The sequence below is a fragment of the Bos indicus genome, chromosome 8 (assembly GCF_029378745.1).
Source record: "Bos indicus isolate NIAB-ARS_2022 breed Sahiwal x Tharparkar chromosome 8, NIAB-ARS_B.indTharparkar_mat_pri_1.0, whole genome shotgun sequence".
Classification (NCBI taxonomy): domain Eukaryota; kingdom Metazoa; phylum Chordata; class Mammalia; order Artiodactyla; family Bovidae; genus Bos; species Bos indicus.
The window spans coordinates 78,818,524-78,833,272 of NC_091767.1; the positions used below are offsets into that span (position 1 = coordinate 78,818,524).

A 14,749-nucleotide genomic window follows, 5' to 3' on the forward strand; every position below is an offset into this window, starting at 1 on the left:
CATGACTGAGCGACTTTCACTTTCACTTTCTGTCTGACATGTATGAGTGGATACCTGCTGTTTTGGCCTTTCCGGAGTGTCTTTCCCTTGTAACTTCTCTTAAGACATGTGCTTTGCATGGAGCCACCCCTTCAGGGAGGGACACTGAAGATGGCTGGGTTTTCAGGTAGGTTTCAGACATACATACCTGTATAACAGACATAGCCTTTCCAGTAACAGAAAATTCAATTTAAATAGCCTAAACTCAGAAGGCAATTTATAGGCCCATATAACTGATGCAATTGAGGTTTCCTGTACAGCTTGATGTGGGACTGAACTGAGAAGAAGACTCAGCTTCTCCATGCCTTTTTCCTTTGATGCTGGGTGTCTTGGGCGCACTCTCCTCTCAGGGCTGCATTGTGGCTGCCAGAAGAATATCCTTCATTACCAAGGCAGGGTCTTCCTTTGCCAAGTCTCAACATGCTGTTTGGACTAGTTTAGATCATGTGCCCACTGCAGATGCTCAGCAGAAAGAAGAGCAGACTGACTCGGCTCAGGTCACGTGCTCCACTCTGGAAGTCGGCAACCTCAGAACACACGGATTTTGAAGGCTGGTTAGAGCAAAGGGGACACTGGGTGTGCCCGCTCCATCCTGTAAGTGATCTGGGTTAGACAGTGGTTTAGTTTTTGTTATTTTTTCATCTTGTGTAGCTCTTCAGGAGGGGGAAATAAAGGTTAGCAAAGATAGTTATGCATTGTACTTTCTTCTATGTGAAATATAAATTATAATCCTTTAATATGATTTTTTTTAGTCTGAAGTGTATCCTATCCAATCTATGCACTCTGTTTCAAGTGCTCACATTTTGAAAGAAAAAGAAAAGAGATGAAATGTCAAACATTTCTAAGAATTAAAAGGAGGAAACACAATCATAGATAATACAAAATCTAGGAAAGTATAAATAATTTTTAAAAATGACACTGTAAACAGAGTACATAACTTGACTTTACTATTTTACCATGAGCACTGAACATGAAAATATGGTCTTAATACTTCCTACTTAATTACACCTTCAGCTAAAGAAAATAAGCTTACAGAGAAGTTGACCTATTTTCAAAGGTGTAGACTTCGCATTTATTAAACACTAGCTAGCCTACTTTAATTTTCAATGAGCACCTTTACCTTTTATAATTTCTTCACATTTGTCATTTATCATGGTTCTTTATGTGGTTTAAAAGTACATTAAAAGTAATTGGAAGATCAGCACCAGAATTACTCCGAGCAAATTTTTTCCTGATCCTCACCTCATCTTCACTTGGCACTCTATCAGTGATGTCTTTGAAATGGATAGTATCATACATTTGATATTACAAAAATAAACCTTTCTAAATACTCAAAGCCAGATCTCTTCAGCTCTTTAAAGCTGTCTGGGTTTACAGCTAGAAAGGTACCACAAATCCATTTCCATTTCACGGGGGTGACCATCTTCTGCACAAATGGACACCCACAGAGACCCTGTCCACACTCACCAGGGTCAACCATGTCCCAGACTCTCAAATAACACTCTGACTGGCCTGCCTGATGCCTCCCATGCCACCAAAACAGGGCCATTCATTTGGATTTAGGCACTGCCTGCTTAGCAAACTCAAACTGGAAAAAAAAAAAAAAAATAGGTTTAATGACAATACCCTCACCAACCAACCAAGCTCTGAAGACTTGATCGGATTTGACAGAGGGTGCCAGCAGGTCCAAGCGCCTGAGTATAGAAAAGAAGATATTTGAGGTGGGGCGGGAAGAATAAGTGGCCATGGACCAAAGTTACTGTTCGGGTCTAGAAAAAGGAGGGCACCACAAAGGCAGACTTCCCACGGCCAGGGTCAGCCCAGTACAGGCAAGAAGTGCTTTATAAGTATCATTAATAGTGACGACTGAAATATAACACATCAAGGACTAAATCTTCAGAACACTAATCATCATAAAGAAAATGAGACTTTCTTCTGAGTTTTCCTTTTTCAATGTGGGAATTTAAATATGCTTTCACCAGAGTAACGTTTACTTAACAATTAATGATAATATTCTGTCATGTAAAGTAGAATTGATGGATATTAGTAGCTCAGTCATGTTTGACTCTTTGCAACCGCATGGACTGTAACCCCCCAGGCTCTTCTGTCCATGGAATTTTCCAGGCAAGAATACTGTAATGGGTTGCTATTTCCTTCTCCAGGGGATCTTCCTGACCCAGGGATCGAACCCGGGTCTTCTAGCATTGCAGGCAGAGGGGTCTTTACTGTCTGAGCCACCAGGGAAGCAATAATTAATGATAACATTCTGTTATGTAAAATAGAATTGATGGGTTAGTGTGCATGCTCAGTCGCTCAGTCATGTCTGACTCTTTGTGATCCCACGGACTGTAGCGTACCACACTCCTCTGTCCATGGAATTCTCCAGGCAAGAATACTGGAGTGGGTTGCCATTTCCTTCTCCAGGGGATGTTCCCAACCCAGGGATCAAACCTGTGTCTCTTGCATTGGCAGGCAGGTTCTTTACCACTAGCGCCACCTGGGAAGCCTTTCAATTAAAATATTGCTTCTACAGGTTTTTCCGTAATGGAGAACTAGTGTTTAACCTTTCACCAAAATAAGAGAAAAGTTCACTAATTTTCAATTAATATTTTATAATTATTAAAATAAATATAGGAGAGCAAAAAGATTTATAAAGATACATTTATCATCTCATTACTGTCATTTATTTCTGGATCATGCACAAAAACAACTCCATTAGTACACTTATTATATTATCCATTTCAGTGCTTATATTCAATATGATTACCTTAATTTGGATAATTGAAATTTAGAAGTATCATATTTACTGTGGTTAATGTACTATCTGAAGCGGAACACCAGCTTACTTATTTGTAATTAGGATTCAGACAAATTTCCATGTTTCTAAACACCACACAAAAACTGGTAGAAGTGGCAGAGACTGATTAAGAACAATACTTAATCCAGAACAAAATCCTGTATTCAAACAACACTATGACTGCAATGAAGAAAAAGCCATTGTGAACCATAGGTTTTTGCCAGATGAATTTTATAAACTCAAGAAAGACAGACCCTTAAGCTTTTAACATTCCTCACTTTAGGGGGAAAGGCAAAGGACAGCATCTCCTTCTTTGGTGAGAACGTGAGGCTAGTTGTCAAGAGACCTGGGCTAAAGCCCCAGCTCTGCCCCAGCTCTTTTCTTGATCTCTGCCTGTTTTCTTGATTCTACAAATTACCTTACTCTAACTCATTTCTGGTGCTGACTTCCAATTCATAGGTCCCGTGATTCTTAGGAAACCGTGATGCTAACAGAGCATCGTATCATATCAGCGGTTCATACAGTGTGACTCCAACAACATCACCATCTGAGAATTTTTAAGAAATGCACATTTGGGGGCCCTGCCCCAGATCTACAGAATCAGTCATCTATGTTTCGAGAAACAAGTTCTCCAGGTGATTCTGATGCACACAATACATACACAATTTGAGAACCAATGGGTTAGATCAAAACTACAGTTATGAAATTCACAGTTCCAAATGTGAAGTAAATCAAGTAAGTCTAAATTCATTTATTCAGTTCAGTTCAGTTCAGTCGCTCAGTCGGGTCCGACTCTTGCTTATTAGACTTGGTTTATCAACCACGCTTCCCTGATAGCTCAGTTGGTAAAGAATCCGCCTGCAATGCAGGAGACCCTGATTTGATTCCTGGGTTGGGAGGATCTGCTGGAAGAGGGATAGGCTACCCACTCCAGTATTCCTGGGCTTCCCTTGTGGCTCAGTGGTAAAGAATCCGCCTACAATGCGGGAGGCACGGGTTCGATCCCTGGGTTGGGAAGGTCCCCTGGAGAAGGGAAAGGCTACCCACTCCAGTATTCTGGCCTGGAGAATTCCATGGACTGTGTAATCCATGGGGTCGCAAAGAGTCAGACACAACTGAGTGACTTTCACTTTCACTTTATCAGCCACATTCATTATCAGGATTATGGCACTGAAGGCATATCAGTCATTTTACGAAAATCTAAAAAGGTAAAATTTAGGGCATTTTTAGCTACAAATAGCCAATGATTTTTAGTTTACCCCTAATTAGAAAAGTTAGGATTTAAATTATTTCTTACTTTTCCAAAGTTATTTATTGTTAGTCATCTCCTAACTATAAAGAACTTCTCTTCAATCTTATGAATAATTACTTAATAAAAAGCATGTTCAGGCGTGCAACATATACTAAAAGCCATGCCTCATCAATATAAAGTATGATAGCAGCCTATGGTAAGAGGTGTTTATACTGCTAACATAAGAAACACACACTGTGAGTTATTCTGCATATTCTAGTAGCTGCAGTTGCCTTTCATACAAGACTTCTCTGATTTTTAATTTCTAGTTTTGTAAGAGCCGAGAAAAGTTCACACACAGACATAGTGGCTCTATAATCCACCCTCTGAAAAAATTAGAGTTATATATGTAATTACTTTCTATTACTATATAAAATAATAAAATAATTAACTTTACAAATCATTAATTATTAAATAAATAATGCTAAAGTATCCTGATATTTCCTAAATCAGGTCACCACACACTAAGAGGGCTAGTTCAACTTCACAATCTATTTAGTCTTTACTTTCTGAGATTAGTAAGAATTAGGCTATTTAGAGATAAGACCTCAATATTATGGCCCCTTGCTATGTTTTTAAACATGGTTCCTCTGGTGCCAAGAAGAAGCCATACTGTGGGTGAAATGTCTCAAATAAGACAATGAAAATCGTTGATATGGAAAGTGCAAAAATCTGAAACACTTTTATAATTTCTTTTTCATTATTACAGGTCTCTAAAGAAAGATTTTGAAAAATTCTCCAGAATATGTGAAGATAACATGCCAAAACTGAAGCACCCAAGCCCTGGCAAGTCTGTTCATACATTATCTTTTTGGATTTGTTTTGTTACAACAGAAACTTAGTTCTTAGAGCATTTATCCAATGTCATTGGACTTGTTTTATTTTGCTTCGTAAGTAAGGACAGTCATTCCTGAAGCAGGACAGCTTAAACTTGGGAAGATGTCACTATAAGAAAAGGCTGAAATTCACTGCCTTTTCTAGGACTCAGTTACAGTGTCAGCGTGCCCTAAATGAATTCACGTCAGTACACTTAATAACTGCACAGCTCAGGAGATGCAGCATAAGCTTCATGTACATTTAACACTGGCTCATACTCTCACTACATTTTTAAACCTTTTTGATAGTCTGTAACAGCAGACTTTAGGTGCACCCATGAGACACAATTTTAAGAGGAAAGAGCTGTTCAAATATATTTTTTATGATAGGTATGCCTCTACTATATAAACAACGCTATCAGCATTTTTTTCAGAAGTTTTTATCAATGTATTCAGATGTCAGATTATTATAATATTTCCCCAAAGATTCCACAGACCAAATATTCTGAGCTGGTTAAAAAGGATGACGAAATGAATGCAACATTTAATATAGTCTTTATTTGTTTAATTTGGTAAATGTAGAATGTAATGGTTTCAAGGCAAACTCTGGATGATTTCAGTCACAACTCAACAGTTAACATGATTGTGAAGAACAGTCTTATCTTCAATATCTACCCATCCTTACACAGACACATCTACAGGAATCCATGTACATATATATTAGTTTTCCGTAACTCAGGATTCTCAACAACTCTGGAATTTAGACTTTATATTCTCACGCACCTCAAAATTATCCATTTGATGCAGGATATATAACCATAAGATTAAAAACTCATGCAGTGACACTCAGGGTTTTTTTTAAAAAGTAAATCCAATATTTGATACTTCAATGCTATGTAAAGTGCATTGAATATCTAAAATAAAACAAGTGCCAATTTTATCATGAATTAATAACATATTTATTGTCTTGAAACCAAACAGGTCCAAGATACTTTCCGTCTTTCTGAGTCAGCTTTCTATAAAGTCATTTCTCTCAAATTTCCTATGTAACAAAAACCAAGATATTTCATTTCTTCTTCACAATTAATAAGTGATGGCAAAGGGTTCAAGATAGGTATGTTCTTGATTCAGAGTCAGAAAGTACTTCTTCTTGGGCAGAAGGTTCATAGTCTCCTGTGTTTTCAGCCAATTCAATATCTAAGTCATCATTACTTTCTGCACTGTAGTCAACTTCTTCAAGGAATCGAGGTTCATCTTCATCCAAAACATAAGTGGTGGGGCTGTGGCCAAAGCATACAGAACACACAAGACTTAGTTAGGTCACAAGGCTTCAAAATAAGATTATTTGACTATACTGGATTAACTTTGATTTCAGTATAATACAAGTAGTAATTTGGGTTAATTTTTAAAATGTTATCCAAATGAACAAATTAAGACATTTGTAATAGCTGAAAATAATTGCAATGATAATATAGGGTGAATTGCTAACTTTTAATTATCTGACAAGAGTATCAATATATATCCTACAATTAGATAGCTAAAAAAAAAAATGGACTCTCTCAGTAGGTTACTTCTTTGAAGGATTTCATCAATTTGTAGGCTTAGGAGTTTATTTTGATCACTGTAAATCAAGTTAAAGATAATTTCAAGAAGCTTTATAAGAAACTGTGGTATCTAATTGGTTCCTCCAGTAATACCCTGAAACCACTTATTCTAAGTCTACAATCATTTGCCAAAAGAACAGCCCATATACCCATCCTCACAGTCTCCACTGGTCAAGAATAAAAATAAAAACAAGGGAACATTCCATACTCAGATTACTTACTTTCCCTTGGGACACAGAAAAAGATATTTGCTTAAAAGCGCTAAGTGCTTCTAAATATTTCATTAGGTAGGCTGTTTGGGATTAAGGCAACCCTTCCACTAGGTAACATATTCTTTCCTCTTCAAAAAAATCACATATTCTGATTTCTCCCTCTTTGGGAGACTTTACGCGCGCGCATGCACACGCACACACACACACACACACACACACACACACACACACACAATCAAAGAAACATTACAGAAACATCTTAATATCCCCCTTTTGTGACCAAAACGATCTCAATTTCATATAGATGTATGTTTGTTTATAACCTACCTATTTCCAAAAAAGAATTTTGTATTGTTGATGCAATTAAAAGCTATAAAATCAGACAATAAAAAGGGAACAATAATATTTTCAAATGAGCAGAGAAGCTGATGTTATTAGGCACCGAAAATGGAAGAATTCCTGCAATTGAATACTAAATTCAGTTCAAATATCTGAAGTTGAAATGGAAAAGACAAGTTAATGGATTATATGGTTCTAATTTTATGAGAAGGCAAACCTCATCTGATGAGAGTATCATTTTTTCCTAGAATTGTTTTAATATTGCTCATTAAAGGAAAGAGAAAAATATATTGCAAAATCAACTTGATCTTGTATAGTAAACTTCCTCTTAAAAGTTCAGAGCTTGCACCATGACACAATAGTACTGATAAGTCAGGCTGAGTGGTTTGGAGGATTATATAAGACTTTACAACACATCTAATGTTCATAAGAACAATTCCATTGTTACACAACTAAAATATCCTCACTCTGTTAGGATTTTAGGGAAAAAAGTTGAATTAATTATTTGCCTTTAAAATGACAATTATTCTTTTACTTTCAAAAACCTATGATTCATTCTATTTTGACCATGGTGCTTCAAATTTTCAGGGTGTTTTTCTCTCTCTGCAATTTTTTTGAAGAGTTTGAGCAGATAGGTGTTAGTGCTTCTCTGGCCCTGGGCTTTTGTTTGCTGAAGATTTTTTATCACAGTTTTTATTTCAGAGCTTGCGATTGGTCTGTTCATATTTTGTCTTCAGTGCTTGTGATCAGTCTGTTCATATATGTCTTCCTGGTTCAGTCTTGGGAGGTTATAATTTTCTAAGAATCTGTTCATTTCTTTCAGGCATATAGTTGCTTGCAGTAGCCTCTTATGATGCTTTGTATGTCTGTGGTGTCAGTTGTAACTTCTCCTTTTTCATTTCTAATGTTATTGACTTGAGTATTCTCTTTTTTTCCTGATGAATCTGGCTAATGGTTTGTCAAGTTTGTTCATCTTCTCAAAGAACCAGCTTTTAGTTTTATCTTTGCTACTGTTTTATTCATTTCTTTTTCACTTATTTCTGCTGACCTTTAGGATTTATTTCCTTCTACTGTTTTGTGTGTTTTTTGTTCTTTTTCTAGTTGCTTTAGGTGTAAGGATAAGCTGTGTATTTGATGATTTTCTTGTTTCTTGAGGCAGGCTTGTATTACTTTAAACTTCTCGCTTAGTACTGCTTTTGCTGCAACCCATCGGCTTTGGGTTGTGTTTTGTTGTCATCTGTTTCTAGGTGTTTTTTCATTTCCTCTTTGACTTCTTCAGTGACTTCTTGGTTATTTAGAAGCGTATTGTTTAGCCTCCATGTGTTTGTATTTTTTTTTTACAGTTTCCCCCCTGTAATTGATATCTAATTTCATAGCATTGTGTTAAAAAAAAAAAAAAAAAAAGCTTGATATGATTTGAATTTTCTTAAATTTACCAAAGCTTGATTTGTGACCCAAGATGTAATCTCTCCTTAAGAACATTCCATGTGCACTAGAGGAAAAACGTATATTTTGCTGCTTTTGAATGGAATACCCTGTAGATATCAATTAGGTCCATCTGATACGTGTTATTTAAGGCTTATGTTTCCTTATTAATTTTCTGTTTGGATGATCTGTCCATTGGTGTGACTTAAGTGTTGTAGTCCCCCACTATTATTTGTGTTACTGTTGATTTTCCCTTTATAACTGTTAGCATTTGCCTTGTATATTGAGGTGCTCCTTTGTTGGGTGCAGATATGTTTATAATTGTTATATCTTCTTCTTGGATTGATTCCTTGATCAATAATTACTGTTCTTCCTACAAAACAGTCTTTATTCTAAAGTCTATTTTATCTGGGATGAGTATTGCTACTCCAGCTTTCTTTGGATATCCATTTGCCTGGAATATTTTTTCTAGCTCCTCACTTTCAGTCTGTATTGTTTCCCTAGGTCTGAAGTGGGTCTCTTGTACATAGCATATATATGGATCTTGCTTTTGTATCCATTCAGCCAGTCTGTGTCTTTTGTTTGGAACATTTAATCCATTTACATTTAAGGTAATCATTGATATTATGATCCTATTACCATTTACTTTATTGTTTTGGGTTTGTTTTTGCAGGTCTTTTTTTTTTCTTTCTTTCTTTTTTTTTTATTTTATTTTTAAACTTTACATAATTATATTAGTTTTGCCAAATATCAAAATGAATCCGCCACAGGTATACATGTGCTCCCCATCCTGAACCCTCCTCCCTCCTTTTCTCCTGTGTATCCTGCCTAGAGAAGTCCCCTTAGTACTTGTTGTAAAGCTGGTTTGGAGGGTGCTGAATTCTCTTAACTTGTGCTTGTCTGTAAAGCTTTTGATTTCTCTGTCGAATCTGAATGAGATCCTTGCTGGGTAGAATGATCTTGGTTGTAGGTTTAGTGATTTGCTAGGAAGACTTATAAGATTTAGCACAGAGTTATATTCAAAGCTATTACTTATTACACTGAAGATATACAAAGCAAAATCAACCAGGAGAAAAGGTGCATGGGGCAAAGTCCAGAGGAAACCAAGGCCCAGCAAAAGCCACAGCCAAGAGGTAGAGTAGTCATCAAAGCTTTCAGCAATTTCAAAAGAATGGAGGCAAAAGCTGGAGTTCCAGGCTGCCAAGTTTTCTGGAAGAAAGGAGTTACAGAGATGTGACACCCAACGGTTTTTCTCTAGTGGCATTTGACAAATTCTTAAAATACACAGAGCAAGAAGCTGAAAAGCAAAGCAGAAAGCAGCAAAACAAATATAACAGAAAATAACAGAATTTGGGGCAGTCTTGTGAGAAACCCTGGGCCTACAACTGTGACCTCTGGAAGGCAACACTTATAAAGAGGGCAGGGATGAATGAAGAATTACACGTTTCATATGTTTTACAAACCTACATCAAATCAGCTCAGTTCCTCACCAAATTGGGGCAATCTGCCCTACACTGGCCTGTCAGAGGAGAGACTGAATCCTCTTCAAATGAATATGTGCTCTTCCTTATTCTAACAGTCTTATTTTGAAGTTTCAAATAGACATCTATGTAAGAAGAATAATTTTATTCTTTTTCTTAAGTTTTTTTTTTCTTTTAAGTCTTTATTACATTTGTTCCAATATTGCTTCTGTTTTATGTTTTGGTTTTTTGGCCATGAGGCATGTGGAATCTTAGCTCCCCAACCAGGTATCAAACCCATACCCCACTGGAAATGCTGCTTAATGGTATGAGGATCTCCTCTGGGAAGATGGCTAAAAAAAAAAATGGTATCAGACAGAAGTGATTGTACAATATTGTGAACATACTAAATGCCATTAAATTGTTCATTTTAAAATGGTATATTTTATGCTGTGTGAATTTCATCTTAATTAAAAAAAAATCCAAACACTATTTGATTATAAGATAGTAAATAGGCTTCATTTTAAACATGGCTGTATTTTTAATTACAATAAAACACTGTGTAGAGTTTGGTATTTTTCAACTTTACTTTCCCATAATGTTTTAAAACATACTTAAAATCATATGCTTAATATCCTGAAATTTAGTCACCATCACAAATCCTAATGAGAAATATTAACTGTTTTAAGTAAGTAAGTGTAAGTGTTAGTCACTCAGTCGTGCCCGACTCTTTGTGACCCCACGAACTGCAGCCCACCAGGCTCCTCTATCCATGAGATTTTCCAGGCAAGGATACTGGAGTGGGTTGCCATTTCCTTCTCCAGGGGATCTTCCTAATCCAGGGATCGAACCCTGGTCTCCTGCACTGCAGGCAGATTCTTTACCAACTGAGCTACAAGGGAAGCCCATTAACTGTTTTACCAGTTCTCAAATCCTTTAAAAAAGGGTGGCTAAAAGTACTGTTTAATAGTCCAGCTAACAGGTAAAAACACTTTTGCTGGGGACTTCCCTGGTGGTCCAAAGATTTAAGACACTACACTCCCAATGCAAGCAGCCCAGGTGCGATCGCTGGTTAGGAAGCTACAGCCTGCATGCTGCAACTAAGCCCACAAATGGCAATGAAGATTCCAAGTGCTGCAACTAAGACCCAGTGCAGCCAAATTTAAAAAATTTTTGCTAAGTTCAAAAACACTACATGGTTGTGTATGGTCGGGCCACTCAAGATGGCTTTGCTCCTGCTCTGTGTACATCCCCGCTCAAGGAGTCCCTGTCTCACCCACAGCCTGTTCACATGACTAACCTTCCCTCTTAATCATAGAGCCTAATCAATAACCTGCCCCACCTCCCATCCCTCCACTCCTAGCTAGTGACTATTCTACTTTTTGGATCAGAATGGCTCCAGTTCAGTTCAGTTGCTCAGTCATGTCTGACTCTTTGTGACCCCATGGACTGAAACATGCCAGGCCTCTCTGTCCATCACCAACTCCCGGAGTTTACTCAAACTCATGTCCATTGAGACAGTGATGCCATCCAACCATCTCATCCTCTGTTGTCCCCTTCTCCTCCCGCCTTCACTCTTTCCCAGCATCAGGGTCTTTTCTAATGAGTCAGTTCTTCGCATCAGGTGGCCAAAGTATTGGAGTTTCAGCTTCAGCATCAGCCCTTCCAATGAATATTCAGGACTGATTTCCTTCAGGATGGACTGGTTTGGTCTCCTTGCAGTCCAAGGGACTCTCAAGAGTCTTCTCCAACACCACAGTTCAAAAGCAGCAATTCAAAAAAAAAAAAAAAAACAAAAGCAGCAATTCTTTGGCGCTCAGCCTTCTTCACAGTCCAACTCTCACATCCATACATGACTACTGGAAAAACCATAGCTTTGACTAGACGGACCTTTGTCAGCAAAGTAATGTCTCTGCTTTTCAATATGATATCTAGGTTGGTCATAACTTTTCTTCCAAGGAGTAAGCGTCTTTTAATCTCATGGCTGCAGTCACCATCTGCAGTGATTTTGGAGCCCCAAAAAATAAAGTCTGACACTGTTTCCCCATCTATTTGCCAAGAAGTGATGGGATGAGATGCCATGATCTTAGTTCTCTGAATGTTGAGCTTTAAAAATGGCTCCACCCACTATTAATAGTTTATCAAAGTGGTGATGAGGAACAGGCCCTTCTGCTGGTTTCTGTAGTAACTGACGAGACAACCTGACGCCAATTCCCTGTTAAACTGGTAGCACCCACCCCCACCACCATAGCAAAACCTGCTGCCTTGTCCTGCCCACTGTCTGCTCTCCAGGACCTTACATCAGGCATGTTAAGACTCACTATCAAAGAAAACCACTGATCTCTCTAGTTATCTCTGGGTGCTTTATTTGGTCTTACGGCTGGGCAATTACAAGAACTGCAGGCCTGCAGGGTGCAGCCCAACAAGGTTTAAGTTCTTAAATGACTTTCCCCAACATTCCCAGCTTTGACCTAAAAGAAACACACCCCCTAGGAAAAATATAAGGCAGAAAGAGTGTTATATGAAATGGAATTTTTATTATACAGCAAATACAATTGGGTAAAATTAAAATGATTTGTGTGTGGTAATTTCCAACAAATGCCCTAACAATATAAAATATAATTAAATTATAATTTCTTTTCGTTTCACTGAAAAAAAAAAGTTGTATAACTTATGATAAACATAGTGGATCTCAAAAGCCATTAGGATGACAGAAAAAAATAACTTTTTAAAAAGGATAAATACATAAGAAAAGAAAACTGAAGAGATAATAGCAAAGAAGAGATCAACAAAATGTTGGAAGATGGAAGAAGATGGATGAAAAGAGGAGGCTTGAGTTCTAACTTGCTCCACTTTGCTGAACATCTACAGAAGGGGAGGCCAAGAAAAAAATGCCGATTTGTATCACAAAACACTAGAAAAGTTCAGGAATTGAAGATAATGGTTATCAGGGGAAACTGAAAACAGAATTGGTTAAAAGGCTTTATAACAGCAATCAGACCTTTAGATCTCCTCGCTTAGGCAATCCCCTAATCCAAACAGAAGGAAGCTGACTTTTCAAAGACGTTTTATCAGAGACGCTATTCACTTAAGAGTCAGAGGCAGAAAGGGGGTAAAGTGAGAAGAGTAAGTAAAAGCCTCCTCTAAATAAGTTCTACCGGGCTCCCACAATGCTGGACTTACGAGCCTGGGCAATGTTTATCAATTTTTAAAAATCATTCTCTGGAGTCTTTTTTTTTTGAGAGTTTCCTTCTCCCTAATCTGCCCTTAATTCATTACAATTAAGAATTTTGTGTTTGTGTGTCATCTTACACTGTTGATTTTTATTTTTAATTAATTTATATTTTAATTGGAGGACAGTTATAATGTTGCGGTGGTTTTTGCCATACATCAACACGAATTGGCCACAGGTATATATGTGTCCCCCACATCCTAATCCCCCTTGTCCACCCTATCCCAGAGCACTGGCTTTGGGTACCCTGCTTCACACATCAAACGTGCACTGGTCATCTATTTTACATATGGTAATATACATGTTTCAGTGCTACTCTCTCAAATGATCCCACCCTCGCCTTCTCCCACTGAGTCCAAAAGTTTGTTTTTTACATCTGTGTCTCCTTTGCCGCCTGCATGTAGAATCATCAGTACCATCTTTCTAAATTTCATATATCTGTGTTAATATACACTAGTTGTTTTTCTCTCTCTGACTTACTTCACTCTGTATAGTAGGCTCTAGGTTCATCCATCTCATTAGAACTGACTCAAATGTGCTCCTTTTTATAGCTGAGTAATATTGCATTGTGTATATGTACCACAACTTCCTTATCGATTCACCTGCTGATGAACATCTAGGTTGTTTCCATGTCCTGGCTACTGTAAATACTGCTGCAATGAACACTGTGACATATGTCTCTTTCAGTTCTGTTTCCTCCCAGTGCATGCCCAGCAGTGGGATTGCTAGGTCGTAGGGCAGTTCTATTAACCATTTTTTTAACAGACTCTCCACTGTTCTCCATAGTGGCTGCACCAGTTTGCATTCCTACCAAAAGTGTAAGAGGGTTCCCTTTTCTCCACACCGTCTCCAGCATTTGTTTGTAGACTTTTTGATGACTGCCATTCTGACCTGTGTGAAATGATACCTCATTGTGGTTTTGATTTGCATTTCTCTAATAGTGAGTGCTGTTAAGCATCTTTTCATGTCTTTATTCGTTATGTGTATGTCTTATTTGAAGAAATGTCTGTTTAGTTCTTTGGCCCACTTTTTGATTCAGTTCAGTTCAGTCTCTCAGCTGTGTTCGACTCTTTGTGACCCCATGAATCGCAGCACGCCAGGCCTCCCTGTCCATCACCAACTCCCGGAGTTCACTCAGACTCATATCCACAGAATCGGTGAGGCATTCAGCCATCTCATCCTCTGTTGTCCCCTTCTCCTCCTCTCCCCAGTCCCTCCCAGCATCAGAGTCTTTTCCAATGAGTCAATTTTTCGCATGAGGTGGCCAAAGTACTGGACTTTCAGCTTTAGCATCATTCCTTCCAAAGAAATCCCAGGGCTGATCTCCTTCAGAATGGACTGGTTGGATCTCCTTGCAGTCCAAGGGACTCTCAAGAGTCTTCTCCAACACCACAGTTCAAAAGCATCAATTCTTCGGTGCTAAGCCTTCTTCACAGTCCAACTCTCACATCCATACATGACTACTGGAAAAACCATAGCCTTGACTAGACGGACCTCTGTTGGCAAAGTAATGTCTCTGCTTTTGAATATGCTAT

At 38.0% G+C, this 14,749-nt stretch overlaps 1 protein-coding gene across 4 annotated transcripts in view; it reads right to left on the reverse strand.

Annotated features, from left to right (window-relative positions):
• Positions 1-5,478: 5,478 nt before the first annotated feature.
• AGTPBP1 (ATP/GTP binding carboxypeptidase 1) overlaps positions 5,479-14,749 on the reverse strand; it is a 193,296-nt gene continuing 184,025 nt past the window's right edge. For all 4 annotated transcript variants that reach the window (XM_019966505.2, XM_019966503.2, XM_019966504.2 and 1 more), the window contains one exon: positions 5,479-6,222. In XM_019966505.2, coding sequence (XP_019822064.2) covers positions 6,048-6,222 — 175 coding nt within the window. In that variant the 3' untranslated portion in view covers positions 5,479-6,047. The remainder of the gene's footprint in view (positions 6,223-14,749) is intronic.